This window comes from Raphanus sativus, chromosome 6 (assembly GCF_000801105.2).
Source record: "Raphanus sativus cultivar WK10039 chromosome 6, ASM80110v3, whole genome shotgun sequence".
In the NCBI taxonomy this organism is placed as follows: Eukaryota; Viridiplantae; Streptophyta; class Magnoliopsida; order Brassicales; family Brassicaceae; genus Raphanus; species Raphanus sativus.
The window spans coordinates 26,207,492-26,223,393 of record NC_079516.1 but is presented as its reverse complement, the minus strand read 5'-3'; the positions used below and the strand labels follow the sequence as shown (position 1 = coordinate 26,223,393).

Below are 15,902 nucleotides of genomic sequence, written 5' to 3'. Positions count from 1 at the left end.
ACATTAGCCCGAGGTTGGTAGAGGAGGGAGTTTGGCATGGAAAGCTGCTGGTTTGAAGTCGCAGGAAGAGTGCCATGGAGTTTCGGACACGACGAGTACTGTGACCAAAAACACTGTATATCTGACACTTCCTTTGGTATCCACGAGTGTTGCTTTGTTGACTGGAAGTGGTAAGCTGTTGTTGCTGCCAAGTCTGGTTACCACGGTTGTTGTTACTGTTGTAACCACCGCGGCGAGAGGTCTGATAGCGATTATTTCTGGAGGAGCCTCTGGAGTTGGTGTGGTGAGAGTTTGAAGCTTGGCTTCTTGGTTAAGAAGCTTCTCATGAATCTCCGGTAAAGAGGGAAGAATATCACGACCATCAATCTGATCAGCTATGGTTTGTATTCCTCCGGAAGGCCATTGAGTATGAACTCGATCTGATCCTCATGGTCCAGTGCCTTTCCAAGCAAGGCGAGTTCATCAAAACGAGTGGTAAGGCCCTGAAAATATTCATTGATGGACTCAGATCCTTTCTTCCAGTTCTGGATCTGTTGGCGAATTTGCTTAACATGTGCTCGGCTTGGTTTAGCATAGGTCATCGTCAGCGTGGTCCAGATCTCAGAAGCGGTTGCTGTAGTTGATAGGATAGGTTGAATCGTGGTGGTGATTGCTCCAAGCAGAGCGCTGTAGATCAAACAATCCTGGCGTTTCCAGAGGCTGTAGGCGGGGTTAGGTGTGACAACATCATCAGTAGTGATTGTTGCAGGCGGGACAACAATGGATCCTTCAAGGTGACCAGCGAGGTCATAGCCATCAAGTAAGGCATGGACCTGTCTACTCCACATTAAGAAGTTGGAGCCGGTGAATTTGGTGACGTTGTGCATGTTGATATTCAGAATAGAAGCTGTCGGAGAGACCACGATTGTCTCAGTGGTAAGGATCGGTGAGTTTGTGGCAGACATGATGGTGAAGAAGACATAAATTTTTTGAAAAGAGTATGGCGGCTTTAGGTTATTCAAGCTCTGATACCATATAGAATACGCTGAATAGTTGTAATATTGAGTATGGGAAAAGTATTTATACATCAGTAGTCGTAGGGTTAATAATAATACTAAGTATTTACTTAACAGCGTCTGAACATTTGGATCGGGTTTATCTTGGTAGACTCCAGTCTGGTTTTTATATGATCTGGTTGGTTTTAGTTAATAACATTTCCATGTTTAAATCCGTTTTGGAATTGATTCTAATTCAAATAATGAGAATTAAAATATAAATTTAGGGTTTGAATATTTATTTTGAATACTAATTAAATATTTTGAATATTTATTTGATTTCTAGTTTTGGAGTCAGTTTTTCAGGTTGGGTTGGGTAGGGTACTACAGGTTTGGATTAGGATTTCAGATTTAACTTTGTAGCGCAATCACATTTTAGTGGGGTTATAACTGAAAATTAAAAATGTTGGGGCTAAATCTTAATATTAGCACATGTTACGGGACCCCGTATATATTCATTGTTTCGCGAGTGCTCAATACGACGTCGTACTATTTTCAACTGCATCGTTAGGTTTTTCTTGCGCCTCTCTTCCTCTGCTAAACCCTCCGTCTCCGCCACGAAACCAGAGGAGACTCAACAATGGCGTCGATTCTCTCAAAGAACCAAAAGAAGAAACAAAACTACACATTGAAAGAGCTCAAGTCACTAGGCAGCGACCTACTCTCATCTCGAACTCACATAAACAACCTCCCTCTCCTTCTCTCCTTCATCTCACCAGAATCTCCGCCGCAGTTTGTCGTTGAATCCCTCCTCTCACTCCAGTCCTTTTTCACTCCTCTTCTCTCTCAGCTTCCATCCACCTCTTCTTCACACCCTTCTTCATCGAAACGACCTCGTTCCGAAGAAGACGACGGTGACTCGTCAAAGACCAAGACAGCTGAAGTCGATGAAGACCCTGAAGTCATTTTCAAAGCGTGGCTAAGATCGAACTTTGACGAGTTCGTGAAGGTTCTACTCGATGTTCTTGTCTCTCAGCAATCAGAGGATACTCTAAGGGTAACTCACTGTCTCTGTCTGTTTTAGCATCGCAGTCAAACGTCGTCGTTTCATGTAGACTTAACAATGATGTTTATTTTTAGGATATTGTTTTGGGCACTTTAATGGAGTTTGTAAAGCTTCTGAATGCGGGAAGATTTCACTCTTCTATCTACCACAGATTACTTAATGCTATTGTAAGTTTCTTTAGTTCATGTTATTTGGCTCATTATTTGCAGTGCTGTAATGCTTTTACTGTTGTCTTTGCAGATTCACTCTGCAGTTGATGTTGATATATTCTTGGATATACTTACCTCAAAGTACTTCAACTACATTGATGTTCGGTATGTTGTTTGATAGCCCTTTTGTTTTATATGTGTTCATCTTGTTCTTTCTTCTGGTTTAGCATGTTATTTTTTGCTCATTTGGGATTGACTCTTAATTATCCATTTGTGTTAGCTATTTTACATACATCAGCATGGAGAAGTTTGTGAAAACTCTGGAAGCATCAGCTGTGTCTGGTGCGCTTATTTCTCCTTTTCTTATTGACATAAATCTGTTACTTTCTTTTTGTTTTGTGTGTGTAACTGATGTGGGTTTTTGGCCTTTTGTAGGTGACAGAACTGTGATAAAAAATAGTGAGACTGAGAATGGATCGAAAGACAGGTTAGTATCAGTACATTTTCGATGCTTTTATTGTACAACTTGTTGTATTTGCTGATCGTTTCTTTGGGACTGTTTGAATGTAACTTTCATGATATGGAATTTGTTTTTGGATTGTAGCCTGGAACTCTCCATTCGCAGGATCTATCAAGTTTTATCTCGAATTCCACCACCTCAGAAACAAGCTGAAAAATCTGACCACGAGATGTGGAGTGGTTCAGGTGGATGTTTCACTTGACTATTTATTTCAAATTTTGTCTAAAAGACGCCATCTGTTCTAAGATTTGCTAATGAATTATCAGATGAAAGTGGTAGTGTGAAACCGAAAAAAAAAAAAAAAAGAACAAAGATCAAGACGGCAATGTAAGTTTTCATTTACTAAAATATACTGAATCCGTGAATACAATTGCTTACTTTTTCTTTTTAATTTTTAGCTTCTTTCACCGACTACAATTGCCAAGAGGATGAAGTTGAAGTTCACTAAAGCATGGATCTCATTTCTCAGACTGCCACTTCCCCTTGACGTTTACAAGGAGGTTAGCTGGTTTACTTTCACAACTAACCCTTTGTCTGGAATTGGATTAACTTACCAATATGCTATCTTGGTGATGCTCAGGTTCTTGCTAGTATTCACCAGACAGTCATTCCCCATCTGTCTAATCCTGCAATGTTATGGTAGGCATTTATACCAAAGCTTTTATTGTTTTGTACATTGTTTCCTTTGATAATTGCTTATATATGTTTTACCATACTTGTTCAACTTGCAGCGACTTCCTAACAAAATCATATGATATCGGGGGAGTTGTTAGTGTGATGGCTCTAAGCAGCCTCTTCATCCTCATGACGGAACATGGTTTGGAATATCCCAATTTTTATGAAAAACTCTATGCTTTACTGGTTCCTTCGGTCTTTGTGGCTAAGCACCGAGCTAGATTTCTTCAGGTATTGCCGGATTCTGAGTGACTATGAATTACTAATTTATAATCTGTTATCGTGTTCCCTCGGTATCTGAAACGATTTCTGCAGCTTCTTGATGCTTGTCTTAGGTCCTCATTGCTCCCGGCATATCTGGCAGCTTCATTCGCAAAGAAACTAAGCAGATTGTCACTTTCTGTTCCTCCTTCGGGATCTTTGGTCATTACGGCTCTGATCTACAACCTGTTGCGAAGACATCCTACAATCAACCATCTTGTTCATCAGGTATAGTGCTTGAAAATGCAACAATTAGAAAGTGACTAAATTCTATGATATTATCGCTCATGACTGAATAAAAGCATGGACACAAATGTGGTCACTTTTGTGCAGGAAACCGTTGAAACCGCCAATGAAGCCAGTTTAGAAGATGAAGAATCCAATGAGAGCCGACCAAAGACCATCAAAAAGCTTGGTATCGACTATTTCAACAACCAGGAATGTGATCTCAAAAAAACTGGTGCCATGAGTAAGTATTTGACTTTCTCAGTCTTATACACAACTCAAGCATATTAATCCAAAAGTATTATCTATGCTGTGTATTTCTAGATTTCTACTTTCTTAATGGTGGCACTGTAGCATAAACAAGATACATTAGCTTGATTAAATTTCCCTGTTTCTCTAGATTCACACACAAAATGAAGCTCTGATTGTGAGGGTGTTGTTTTGCTTCCTTGTGAGGCCATTTCGTAAGAGAGCTGATGATATTCATTACTTGTTAACAGGGAGTTCCCTTTGGGAGATTGACACATTGCGCCACCATTACTGCCCACCAGTTTCAAGGTATATTTCACTCACCAAACGATAATAACAAAAAGAATGAAGTTCTTTTGTTTTATACATGTAGTAATCTCCTTGGTGTCTCCCCGTTTTCTTGTGTAGGTTTGTTTCATCGCTGGAAACTGATCTAACCATCAGAGCGAAAACCACTGAAATGAAAATAGAAGATTTCAGCTCTGGTTCATATGCCACCATCTTTGGGGACGAGGTAGCTTTCTGGTTCTTATGCATAAACTCCTTGTTTTAATTAGTGCGAAAGCAAATCCCATTAAACGGACATATATATATATTTAAAAATGGCAGATTCGGAGAAGGGTAAAACAAGTTCCATTAGCCTTCTACAAAGCGGTTCCAACATCTCTGTTTGAGGATTCAGATTTTCCAGGGTGGACATTCACCATTCCTCAAGAGGCTGAGTGATTTCAAAAGATTAGTCAACTCATGAGCTAAAAGTACACTGCAGGTATTAAAAGAATTGTGATACCAATTTTTGTAGTTTGGATCGCTCAAGATATAGTTTTATTTTTGTTTTGATACTGAATGTTTTAGGCGTACACCCACACTATAGACCATACATTTGTCTCTGGTCGATTTGTCACTCGTGGAATACTTTTTAAGTTCACTAATCGGAGTGCGTTGATGATATTGGTTTGTGGTCCAATTTTAGTGGATATTCCCATTCACTTGTAATTGTATCATTGCACACGGTGTGTCTTCCAAATAAAATTCTTATCCTTCATCATTTCATTCTTTTCATCGTGCACTGGTTTGTTCAATTAGGTACTCACTCACAACACATCTTGTATTTTTTTCCTCAATTATATTCTCTCTTTATTTAATAGCAAGTATCATGCTAACTTCAATAAAAAGTATCATGCCAATTTCAATAAAAATATTTACAAGTAGTAAGAAAAAAAAAACTTTTTCTTAATCATATACTCAAGTTCTTCAAGTGTTTTCAGAAGTGGTCCACTTTCACAGTTTCAGTGTTTGTCAATTTCTTTATTCCAAAATACTATAATGGAGATCTTCGTTTCGGTGACCACTTGTTGTTGTTAGCCATGTCATTTCCCACGTTTTATCCTGAAGCTGTGTCTCCTCCATAGATTCTGTTTGTTAGTAATCAGAAATTTTCAAATCCCACTGAGAAAAAGTTTGTTCCTTTCTCTAATTTTGAACTATTTTATACTCACTTTTTCATTGAATAAGCCTCTCACTTTCCCCTTTTCAATGTCATTTTCTTTTCTCTTGCTTGTTCCTCATGTCTTGGTCTATATCCCTTTCCAGCCATTATTATTCTAAGCTTTTTATTTTTTCAACGCCCTCACGAAATCTTTCTTTTTTGTTTGTTTATTTAAAGCATGAATTGGTTTTGGGGTTTGGCATCATCTCTGCCGCTCACCCATCTCCACCGTCTTAACCTCCCGTGACACTTTTTTTCAGTTCCCTTCTCACTGTTTAAAACTGAAAGCTACTTGGCTTTGCTTCTGTCCCTGTGAAAACTTGTTTTGGGTTTAGCTCAAGTTTCTCTTTCTTGTTGATCCATATTAAGGAACCAAGCAATGAATTGTCTTCTGTTGAGCTTCATTGTTCTTGGTTTACTTTCAGAGGGAGCTTCTACTTCTAGGCCTCCTGTGATTAACGTGGGTGCTATATTCGGTGTAAGCACCATGTACGGCCAAACTGCAAGTATTGCTTTCAAAGCTGCTGAGGAAGATGTCAACTCTGATCCTACCTTCCTCGGTGGATCAAAGCTGCGTATTATGATCAGTGATGCTCAACGCAGTGGTTTCCTCAGCATCATGGGAGGTTAGAACTGAAAAAAGCTCACAATCTTGTTTTCATTATATCCCCATATGGAAAACTTACTTTACTTAACACATGTTATTGTTGCAGCATTGCAGTTCATGGAGACTGATGTAGTCGCTATAATTGGTCCACAGACATCAATCATGGCTCATGTCCTATCTCATCTCGCTAATGAGCTTACTGTTCCTATGTTGTCATTCACGGCTCTTGACCCTACCCTCTCTCCACTCCAGTTCCCATTCTTTGTCCAAACAGCACCTAGCGATCTGTTCCTGATGCGGGCCATTGCAGAGATGATCACATACTACGGCTGGTCGGATGTAGTGGCCTTATATAACGATGATGATAACAGCAGAAACGGTGTAACAGCGTTAGGTGATGAGCTTGAAGAGAGGCGTTGCAAGATTTCTTACAAGGCGGTGCTTCCACTGGATGTTGTGATTACTAGTCCAGCTGAGATCATAGAGGAGCTGACTAAGATCCGTGGAATGGAGTCTCGGATAATCGTTGTGAACACTTTCCCAAACACAGGGAAAATGATCTTTGAGGAAGCAAAGAGACTAGGGATGATGGAGAAAGGCTATGTCTGGATAGCTACAACTTGGTTGTCTTCTCTGGTAGACTCAGATTATCCCTTGGATCTCAAATCTCTCAATGGAGTTCTAGCACTGCGTCTTCACACGCCTGATTCAAGAAAGAAAAGAGACTTTGCCGCACGGTGGAAGAAGAACAAGACTATTGGGTTGAATGTCTATGGTTTGTATGCTTACGATACGGTCTGGATCATTGCACAAGCTGTGAAGTCATTTCTAGAAGCTGGAGGTAATCTAACCTTCTCTCATGATGCAAAGTTAAGCAGCTTGAAAGGGGAAGCGTTGAATCTAAGTGCATTGAGCAGATTTGATGAAGGGCCACAACTTCTTGATTACATTATACATACAAAGATGTCTGGTCTAACAGGTCCGGTTCAGTTTCATCGAGACAGATCAATGGTGCAGCCTTCATATGATATTATCAATGTTGTCGATGGAGGATTTCACCAAATAGGTTACTGGTCTAACCATTCTGGTCTCTCTGTTGTCCCTCCTGAATCATTTTATAACAAACCTTCAAACCGTTCCAGCTCAAACCAGCATCTGAAGTCTGTAACTTGGCCTGGTGGCACTTCGGTTACTCCTCGTGGATGGGTTTTTCCTAACAACGGGAAGCTGTTGAGGATCGGTGTTCCTGATAGAGCAAGCTTCAAGGACTTTGTCTCAAGGGTCAACGGAAGCAGCCACAAAGTGCAAGGGTATTGCATTGATGTGTTTGAAGCTGCGGTGAAACTGCTTTCTTATCCGGTTCCTCACGAGTTCATCTTCTTCGGAGACGGTCTCCAGAATCCAAACTACAATGATCTGATCGACAAGGTTACCAATGGGGTTGACTTCGATGCTGCTGTAGGAGATATAGCCATTGTCACAAAACGAACAAGGATTGTGGATTATACTCAGCCTTACATTGAGTCAGGACTTGTTGTGGTGGCTCCTGTCACAGCACCTAACGAAAATCCTTGGGCCTTCTTACGCCCTTTCACTCCTCCTATGTGGGCTGTGACAGCTTCTTTTTTCATGGTCGTTGGAGCTGTGATATGGATTCTTGAACACCGGACAAACGATGAGTTTCGAGGTCCCCCGAGGAGACAAATCATTACCATTATCTGGTTAGTACACATGACTCATCTTATTGTTATAGCTAATACAAGCTTTAAATCTTTTATAACAATGCAGGTTCACTTTCTCGACTATGTTTTTCTCTCACAGTAAGTATCAACCCCTCCTTCCTTCAAGCTTAGTTACTTACTATGTGAAGTTTTCTTTAACATCTTTTATGAAATCAAACTATCAGGAGAGAATACAACGAGCACACTTGGTCGCATGGTGCTGTTGATATGGCTTTTTGTGGTTCTGATCATTACATCTAGCTACACCGCGAGTCTGACATCGATTCTTACAGTGCAACAGCTAAACTCACCTATAAAAGGAGTTGATACACTCATCAGCAGCAGTGGTCGTATTGGCTTCCAGGTTGGTTCATTTGCTGAAAGTTATATGATTGACGAGCTCAACATCGCCAGATCAAGACTTGTAGCTCTCGGCTCTCCTCAAGAATACGCTACTGCGCTTCAAAACGGTACTGTTGCAGCGATTGTTGATGAACGTCCTTATGTTGATCTCTTCCTCTCGGATTATTGCATGTTTGCCATCAGAGGTCAAGAGTTCACCAGATGTGGTTGGGGATTTGTGAGTCATCTTTTGAATCATTTCTCTCTTTACCAAAAGCATGTTTGAACAATAATCTGATCTTGCTTCTCTGTTTAAAAGGCATTCCCAAGAGACTCTCCTTTAGCAGTGGACATGTCAACAGCAATTCTTGGTCTATCTGAAACTGGGGAGCTTCAGAGGATTCATGATAGATGGCTTTCCAAATCTAACTGCAGCAGCCCACACGGGTCTCAGTCAGGTGACTCAGAACAGCTCAACGTGCATAGCTTCTGGGGGATGTTCCTTGTCTGTGGTATCGCTTGTCTTGTCGCTCTCTTTATCCACTTCGTCAAGATAGTCCGCAACTTCATCAAACACAAGCCAGAAAAAGAAGAAGAAAAGGATATACCTTCACCAGAGAGTTCTCGTTTGAAAAAGCTGCAGACGTTTCTAGCATATGTTGATGAAAAAGAAGAGGAATCCAAGAGAAGGTTTAAGCGCAAAAGAAGCAGTCTTTCTATAAATGCAAATAGTAGTATCTCATCCACACCAATATGAAAAAGAAGTGTTCTTATGATCTGTTCATCTGATGTATATTTTAACATACACCTCATTTGTAAGCAAAATGGGATTTTGTCCTAGATGCAGATTTGGATAAAGAATATATACATATTACCAGTCATGCAAACTAGAGCATTCACAGTGATTTAGATGTATGATACACTTTTAACTTCAGAACTACTTTTAAGTTGTAAGAGGGACAAACATTGTTTCAGAGGTCAGCTGGTTCTGATCCCACTCCACTAATCAGCTTTACTGAGGAAGTCCATGATTTTCACTATTTCAGTCAGGAACAAAACATAACATAATGTTATTTAAGAAACATTGGGCGCATGCATGAGAGAAAGCTAAAGAAGCTTTGAGAGAAACAAAGAAGGAAGAAAAATAGTGTTCAGAATCACCTAAACTGGGATTTTCATGGGATTGGAACTAGACTGTGATAATAAAAGATTCCAAGTTTAAATCTTTTGTCAACTTGAGGTAGAGAATCATAGAGGTGACAGTGTACTCTGAGTTTTGTTTAGTCTCCTTTGGTATGCCTATGGTTTATTCTGAGACTTTGTTAGAGAGAGGGCACTGTAAATTCAATGGTTTAACGTGTTTGTGAATTCAAATAAAACTGTTGTAGCTATCGTAGTCTCGCTTCTTTTGGAATGAATTCAAGCCAGTTATTAAGTTTTGGTTATCCTTAACTATTACACTTCCACATTTTATCTTGGGAAAGTTTTGAACTTCAAATCGATTCTGTAAATATACGGAAGGACCGGTTTGCAAAAGTAGCTCAATGGTGGCATTTCCGAGCTCTCCTAGGTCACATGATAGTCCCAATAAGTGGCACTGTCAAACAATGCTTGCAACTGAATACTTGATCAGTGAAGCCGAAGCATAATTAAGCACACATCCACTCAAAGAGGGAATCAGACAAGCTTAGTCTTTATTTTTTTTTTGATCAAAAGACAAGCTTAGTCTATAACTATATACTGAACGAAGATGAAGGTTATTGGCGTGAACAAAGAATAGCCCTAACTAAAGGCCCATAAAAGCCCAATTCTACAAAGAAGACATAAATTTTTTTTCTGTAACAGTAAGAAACGAATCTATCTGCCGGCGTGAAACCTAAGATGAAAATCTGCTTCAGAACACATTCATTTCCCAAAAAGACTACATTTTTTCCTCTAACTCGTTCCCGAAAGCTTGGAACTTTTTTTGTTTCTAAAAGTAAAAGAGAGTGTTCTGTTTCCTTCTTGGTCTTGTCTTTACCGTCCGTGGGACGTGGACAAAGGATCACCATCAGACATGAGAACCCTCCACGTAGTCTCTTTCCCCCTTCTTCGATAGCTTTCATGTGACCCTCTCCTGACGTGTTTCTTGATTTCTGGGTTTTGGCTTTTCTGGAGAAACGCCAAAGAACAGCTTTTTGTAGAAGATGACAAGTGTCAAGAGGAAGTTAGACGATGAACTGTCGTCTCCTTGGTTCTACACCGTTTGTACCATGGGAGGAATGATCAGTGCCGGAACAACACATCTGGCTATAACCCCTCTTGATGTCCTCAAAGTCAATATGCAGGTTTCGTTTCTTGATTTCTTGAAATGGGTTCTTGAAGCTAATTCCATTTTGATACTAAAAGTCTCTAATAATCTTGTTTGTTTCTTGTAATGATGTTTAAAACTGCTAGAGTTACTGTGTTTGGTCTTGTCTGTGCTCAAATTGGATCATCATTATTGAACAATCAATGATAGATCACACGCTCTTTGTAGGTGAATCCTGTGAAGTACAATAGCATTCCCTCAGGTTTCTCAACTCTCTTGAGAGAGCATGGACATTCCTATCTCTGGAGAGGTTGGTCAGGGAAACTTTTAGGCTATGGTGTTCAAGGCGGGTGCAGATTTGGACTCTATGAGTACTTCAAGACACTCTACAGCAATGTGTTGCCTAACAACAAGAAAACTTCCATATATTTTCTCAGTAGTGCTTCTGCTCAGATATTCGCAGATATGGCCTTGTGTCCTTTTGAAGCTATAAAAGTTAGAGTTCAGACGCAGCCCAGGTTTGCAAAAGGGTTGCTTGATGGGTTCCCAAGAGTGTATAGAAATGAGGGTCTTGCTGGGTAAGCCCTTTAACTCAACAATCATTCTGCTTTGGGTTAGTCATTGAGTCTTTATTTCTTCAAAATGCAGCTTCTACAGGGGACTTTTTCCTCTCTGGTGTCGCAATCTTCCATGTAATTTTACTATACGAGACACATACTTGAGCTATTGATGCATATCAGCCTTTCTGTAGACTTGGTTGTATTCTGTACTAAAAACATACTTGTTGATTTTGTGTCTCTTTCCTGTGTGGTTTCAGTTTCTATGGTGATGTTCTCAACGTTTGAGCAGTCAGTTGAGTTTATATATCGAAACATTATCCAGAAAAGGAAGCAAGATTGCTCTAAAGCTCAACAACTTGGTGTCACATGTCTTGCTGGCTATACTGCTGGAGCCGTAGGTACAGTCATCTCTAACCCTGCAGATGTGGTTGTTTCGTCTCTTTACAACAACAAAGCCAAGAATGTGTTGCAGGTAGACTCTTAACCATCGTAAACGATTCGATCTTTACATCACTCAAAGAAACTATTTATAGATTGATATCTCTTACTGCTTGAGCTTCATTCAGGCTGTGAGAAACATTGGGTTTGTTGGTCTCTTCACCAGAAGTCTTCCTGTTCGAATAACGATTGTTGGACCTGTCATAACCTTGCAGTGGTTCTTTTATGACGCTATCAAAGTCTTAAGTGGATTGTAAGTAGACATCTCTCCGAATCTCTAATCTTTCTCCTCTGATACTCATCTAACCAGTGGTTATACAATTTGGATACTATAGCCCTACCAGTGGAGGTGTGCCGAAACCAGTGGATGCAACTAAGGTGTCAGTGTGAAGCTTAGAAGAGTATATTTTCTCTCTTTCAACATTAGAATCTGAAACTTCAAACGTATTATGGTATTATGTAAGATTCTCTTACGTTTCCCAATTGTATAACAACTTAAGCTGATAACACGACAACAATTTATTGTCTGCAAAATAACACACTCAAATTAACAATATTTTGCAATCTTTTTTTTTAGCTATGTTTAATAGAGAGAAACGTCCGATTATACAAGCCTCAGAGTAAGCTTTTTAAGTGAGCTTTAAATACTTCAACTTCTGGCTGTTCTTCTAGATTTAAAGAACTTTTCCCGGACTGAGATTAGCTCCTTCACGGCTTCACTCATTGCCAGCCGGTTACTTGGAGAGTCTTCACAGCACCTAAGTCCCACATCCAAAACCAATGTCAAGCACTCAGAAATAGGAAAACCAACTCTCAGACCGTTGTGATAAATTGATTTATCTGCAATTTCCAATACTCTCTCTGGCAATGACGACTTGGTGTAATTGTGTAGGGTAAAGTTTCCTCCAAATAACTCATCGGTTGGCCTTTTTCCAGTGAACACTTCCAAAAGAAGAACCCCAAAGCTATACACATCACCATGTATTGATGGCTGTCCTCCCATTCCATATTCTGCACCAATATTTCACAATTGGAGTAAGATAAAAATTTGAATGACTTTTCTTCATTTGATAATTGCAAATGTGTGATAGTTCTACCTGGTGCAGCATAGCCGATGGTTCCTCTGACGCCAGATGAGCTTAGCTGGTTGAAAAAGGACTCCTCATCGAATTTCAGGAGGAGTCGAGCGAGACCAAAGTCGCTGACATGGGCAGTTAAATCACTGTCTAGGAGGACATTGCTTGGCTTAAGATCGCAATGAGCTATAGGTTCATGGCATTGAACATGAAGATAATCCAAAACAGAAGCCACATCTATCACTATGTTAAGCCTTTCTAGAAGTGTTAAGGTTCTTAATGGCCTATGAACCTCTTCCACTTCCTCTGGGTGCAGCCACACATCTAAACTTCCACTAGGCATGAACTCATAGATTAGAGCCTTGAATTCGTTTCCTTGAAAATCAATACTAGAACAAGCTGTCAATAGTCTCACAAGATTACGATGCCTTGTGTCCTTCAAAGATTCACATTCTGCCATAAAGCTCTTCATCGCTCCACGTCTTTGCATGTTTAGAACTTTCACTGCAACGATATTGCTCTCGCCCGGTAACAATGCTTTAAACACGGTGCCAAAACTTCCAGAACCGATCAAGTTGCTCGAAGAGAAGCCATCAGTCGCATTTCGTATATCTCCATAACTTATCTTTTCATGGAAGGGCCCCAATGTCAAAGTAGTTTGATTATTGGTAAGATGGTCATTCTTTCTTTTTCTATACCAACGTAGAGAAGCTATGAACAATAATAGCAAAAGAAAAGATATGCCTAGGCTGACCCCGATCACAACTTTCTTCAAAAGAGATGGATGATGTGGAGGTGTTTCGACTAGACATGGCTTTAGTTGCAACTCCCTTATGCCTCCACATAGGTTTTTGTTCCCAAATACCAAGACTGTAGAAGCATTTTGAAATACTCCTTCTATTGGCACATATCCTTCAAAGTTGTTGATGGATAGATTCAGCAACTTCAACGAGGAAAAGTTGGCAAAGTATCTAGGTATACTCCCATAGAGATTGTTGTTTGACAAATCAACGCTCTCAACACCCAGAAATCCACTTATATCTGGAATGGATCCACCAAAAGAATTCCCTTGCAGCCAAATATCTTTCATCGAGAGACAATTCCCCAAAGTTTGTGGGAGCTGTCCTGATAATTTATTATTCCCAAGTGTTAGTAAAACAAGGTTTTGTAGTCGCCCAACATCTTTTGGCAGAGAGCCAGTAAACAAATTACTTTCCAGGACTAGATGGATAAGGGAGGGGATTTGCATAATTTCCCAAGGTATAATACCAGTCAACTTGTTAAATCCTAAATATAAATATAGCATCTGACTACAATTACCGAGACTTGAAGGAACCATTCCGTCAAAGCTGTTGTTGCTCAAATATAGTTCTGCTAACATAGTGATGTTAGCAATGGAGAATGGTATCTGTCCTGACATTCTATTTGAATACAAATATAATTCCCCCAAACCAGAAAGCTTCCCAAGAGATTCTGGGAGTGACCCGGTCAGCATATTCTCTTGCAACCCAAGTGATTGTAGACCAATGAGATTACCAATGTCATCAGGAATGCTTCCAGATATGAAATTTTTCCCAAGCTGTAGATCAGAGAGGTCTCTGGACAGATTGGTGATGGAGGCTGGTAAAGGACCCCCGAGCCGATTACGAGCAACATTTATGCTCACTAGTTGGGTGCAGTTAGTTAAGGCATCAAGAAAATCAAGATCTCCAGAAGAGTAACTTCCCAAAGAATTGCCATTAAGTGCCATAATTTGCAAATTCTGTATATTTCCAAAGCTCCAAGGAATACTTCCTATCAACTCGTTGTTCTCAATTGCCAACGCTTCAAGACTCGAGATATTAGAAAGTGTTGCCGGAATTACTCCAGTGAAATAATTACTTCCCAGGAATAACGTTCGGATCTTTGGTAAAATATTACCAAGATCAGGCCTCAAGCTACCAGATAAACCATTAGCAGAGATGGATAATACCTCAAGTGAGGACCAATTGTAGACATAATGGAAAGGGAAATCTCCTGAGAAATTATTATTTGATAACGAAATAATAACCATTTGACTCAGTCTAGCTATATCATCTGGAATTTCTCCTTGCATATCCCAAGCTAAGACTTTTGAGGGATGTTAAGTTTCCGATAGATGCAGGGAGCTTCCCTTTCAAGTTATTTTTGCCAAGATTTAAAACAACAAGCTTCGTCAATCATCCTAGCTCTGATGGAATATCTTGTACAAAATGGTTTGACTGTAAATTAAGTTTCAACAATCTAGAGCAATTAAATAAACCGGATGGAAGCTCTCCTTCAAGAAAATTCAAGCTCAAACTCAAGTATCGAAGTCTAAACAAATTTCCCACCTCATGAGAAATGGTTCCACCAAAAGAGTTATCAGAGAGATTAAGTGACATGAGAAACGAAAGATTACCAATATATGGTGATATCACTCCCCCTAACTGCAATCCTCCAAGGTTTAAACCAGTAACTCTCTTATGTTTGAGGCCACATCTAACCATGTCCCAGTTGCAGACAGGGACAGAGTTATTCCAGGAGGACAGGACACCTCTTTTCTTTTCAGAAACTTGAAACTTGAGCTGGAGCAAAGCTTGCATATCATCGTTAAAACCATATGTTTCAAGAAACACGAAGACAATGAAAGAAACTATAAGAAAGAGTCTCATGCTTCTCCCTTTAATGTTGTTCTCCTTTTCTGGTTAAATTGTTCTACTGCTTCTCATGTCTTTTCAGGACTTTATTCTCCATTGCCCCCATTACCTCAATTAATTTTTCTAAATTATTCCACCAATAAAAAATAATATTTTATATTTTTTCTAAATTATTCCACCAATCAAAAATAATATTTTTAATCATATTTTAATCAAAAATGTCCTTAATGAAATCTGATATTTATATATCTAACTTCTCTCTAATTGACCCGTTCCACAATAACTTGGATTCATGGACATGACCCGCGTGTGTCTCTTTTCAGACAATCTTTTTTTCCTAAGTGTCTCTCATTTTCCCCTAAATCGATCAGAAATCAATCCTTCAAAACCCTAAACCAAAGAACTCGAGACAGTGACGAAATCCACCAAATCCGCCTCGTCTTCTTCTGTCCATCATCAGAACCATCATTTTTCCGACGTCAGGTTCCTTTCATCCTTTCATTCTCTTTCAAAATCTATCGTCAGTTTGTAAAAAGTAACGTTTTTTCATAGATTGAAATGATTTTTGATGAGGGTTTCTTTGGAATATATGATGTGTGTTTC

At 39.6% G+C, this 15,902-nt stretch overlaps 4 protein-coding genes across 5 annotated transcripts; 3 read left to right on the top strand and 1 right to left on the bottom strand.

Moving 5' to 3' along the window:
• The first annotated feature begins 1,516 nt into the window (after positions 1 to 1,516).
• On the top strand, positions 1,517 to 5,174 carry LOC108811710 (protein NUCLEOLAR COMPLEX ASSOCIATED 4). The gene is given in 15 exon segments (XM_056989319.1): positions 1,517 to 2,031; positions 2,115 to 2,207; positions 2,281 to 2,354; positions 2,470 to 2,531; positions 2,625 to 2,676; positions 2,794 to 2,894; positions 2,976 to 3,040; positions 3,108 to 3,209; positions 3,290 to 3,348; positions 3,441 to 3,615; positions 3,700 to 3,873; positions 3,979 to 4,114; positions 4,371 to 4,428; positions 4,528 to 4,633; positions 4,729 to 5,174. Coding segments are annotated over 15 exon segments (1,791 nt in total). The 5' UTR covers positions 1,517 to 1,614; the 3' UTR covers positions 4,846 to 5,174.
• LOC108811708 (glutamate receptor 3.1) lies at positions 4,747 to 9,165 on the top strand. 2 transcript variants are annotated; one of them, XM_056989318.1, is made up of 6 exons: positions 4,747 to 4,888; positions 6,034 to 6,234; positions 6,322 to 7,936; positions 8,004 to 8,035; positions 8,122 to 8,516; positions 8,598 to 9,165. In XM_056989318.1, the coding sequence occupies exons 2-6, from the start codon at positions 6,096 to 6,098 to the stop codon at positions 9,033 to 9,035; spliced, it is 2,619 nt and encodes an 872-aa protein (XP_056845298.1). In that variant the 5' UTR covers positions 4,747 to 4,888; positions 6,034 to 6,095; the 3' UTR covers positions 9,036 to 9,165. The 2 variants fall into 2 exon arrangements, with proteins under 2 accessions (XP_056845298.1, XP_018439295.1); XM_018583793.2 differs by lacking the exon at positions 4,747 to 4,888 and having other exon boundaries at positions 5,433 to 6,234.
• A 990-nt stretch (positions 9,166 to 10,155) lies between these two features.
• On the top strand, positions 10,156 to 12,141 carry LOC108811712 (mitochondrial phosphate carrier protein 1, mitochondrial). The gene is made up of 6 exons (XM_018583797.2): positions 10,156 to 10,605; positions 10,797 to 11,146; positions 11,217 to 11,260; positions 11,386 to 11,600; positions 11,695 to 11,819; positions 11,902 to 12,141. The coding sequence occupies exons 1-6, from the start codon at positions 10,465 to 10,467 to the stop codon at positions 11,954 to 11,956; spliced, it is 930 nt and encodes a 309-aa protein (XP_018439299.1). The 5' UTR covers positions 10,156 to 10,464; the 3' UTR covers positions 11,957 to 12,141.
• Positions 11,998 to 15,063, bottom strand: LOC108811709 (probable LRR receptor-like serine/threonine-protein kinase At3g47570). Its single transcript, XM_018583794.2, has 2 exons — positions 12,664 to 15,063; positions 11,998 to 12,577 (listed from the first exon to the last, which is right to left on the bottom strand). Exons 1-2 carry the CDS (start codon positions 14,735 to 14,737, stop codon positions 12,216 to 12,218), a joined length of 2,436 nt encoding a protein of 811 aa, XP_018439296.1. The 5' UTR covers positions 14,738 to 15,063; the 3' UTR covers positions 11,998 to 12,215.
• Between the last annotated feature and the right edge of the window lie 839 nt (positions 15,064 to 15,902).

Coding starts and splice junctions, on each gene's coding strand:
- LOC108811708 (XM_018583793.2), top strand. CDS start 5,988: ATGAATTGTCTTCTGTTGAGCTTCATTGTTCTTGGTTTACTTTCAGAG. Junction 6,235..6,321: donor TTTCCTCAGCATCATGGGAG/GTTAGAACTGAA, acceptor TTATTGTTGCAG/CATTGCAGTTCATGGAGACT. Junction 7,937..8,003: donor CAAATCATTACCATTATCTG/GTTAGTACACAT, acceptor ATAACAATGCAG/GTTCACTTTCTCGACTATGT.
- LOC108811709 (XM_018583794.2), bottom strand. CDS start 14,737: ATGCAAGGAGAAATTCCAGATGATATAGCTAGACTGAGTCAAATGGTT. Junction 12,578..12,663: donor CATCGGCTATGCTGCACCAG/GTAGAACTATCA, acceptor ATATTGGTGCAG/AATATGGAATGGGAGGACAG.
- LOC108811712 (XM_018583797.2), top strand. CDS start 10,465: ATGACAAGTGTCAAGAGGAAGTTAGACGATGAACTGTCGTCTCCTTGG. Junction 11,261..11,385: donor CTGGTGTCGCAATCTTCCAT/GTAATTTTACTA, acceptor GTGTGGTTTCAG/TTTCTATGGTGATGTTCTCA. Junction 11,820..11,901: donor ATCAAAGTCTTAAGTGGATT/GTAAGTAGACAT, acceptor TGGATACTATAG/CCCTACCAGTGGAGGTGTGC.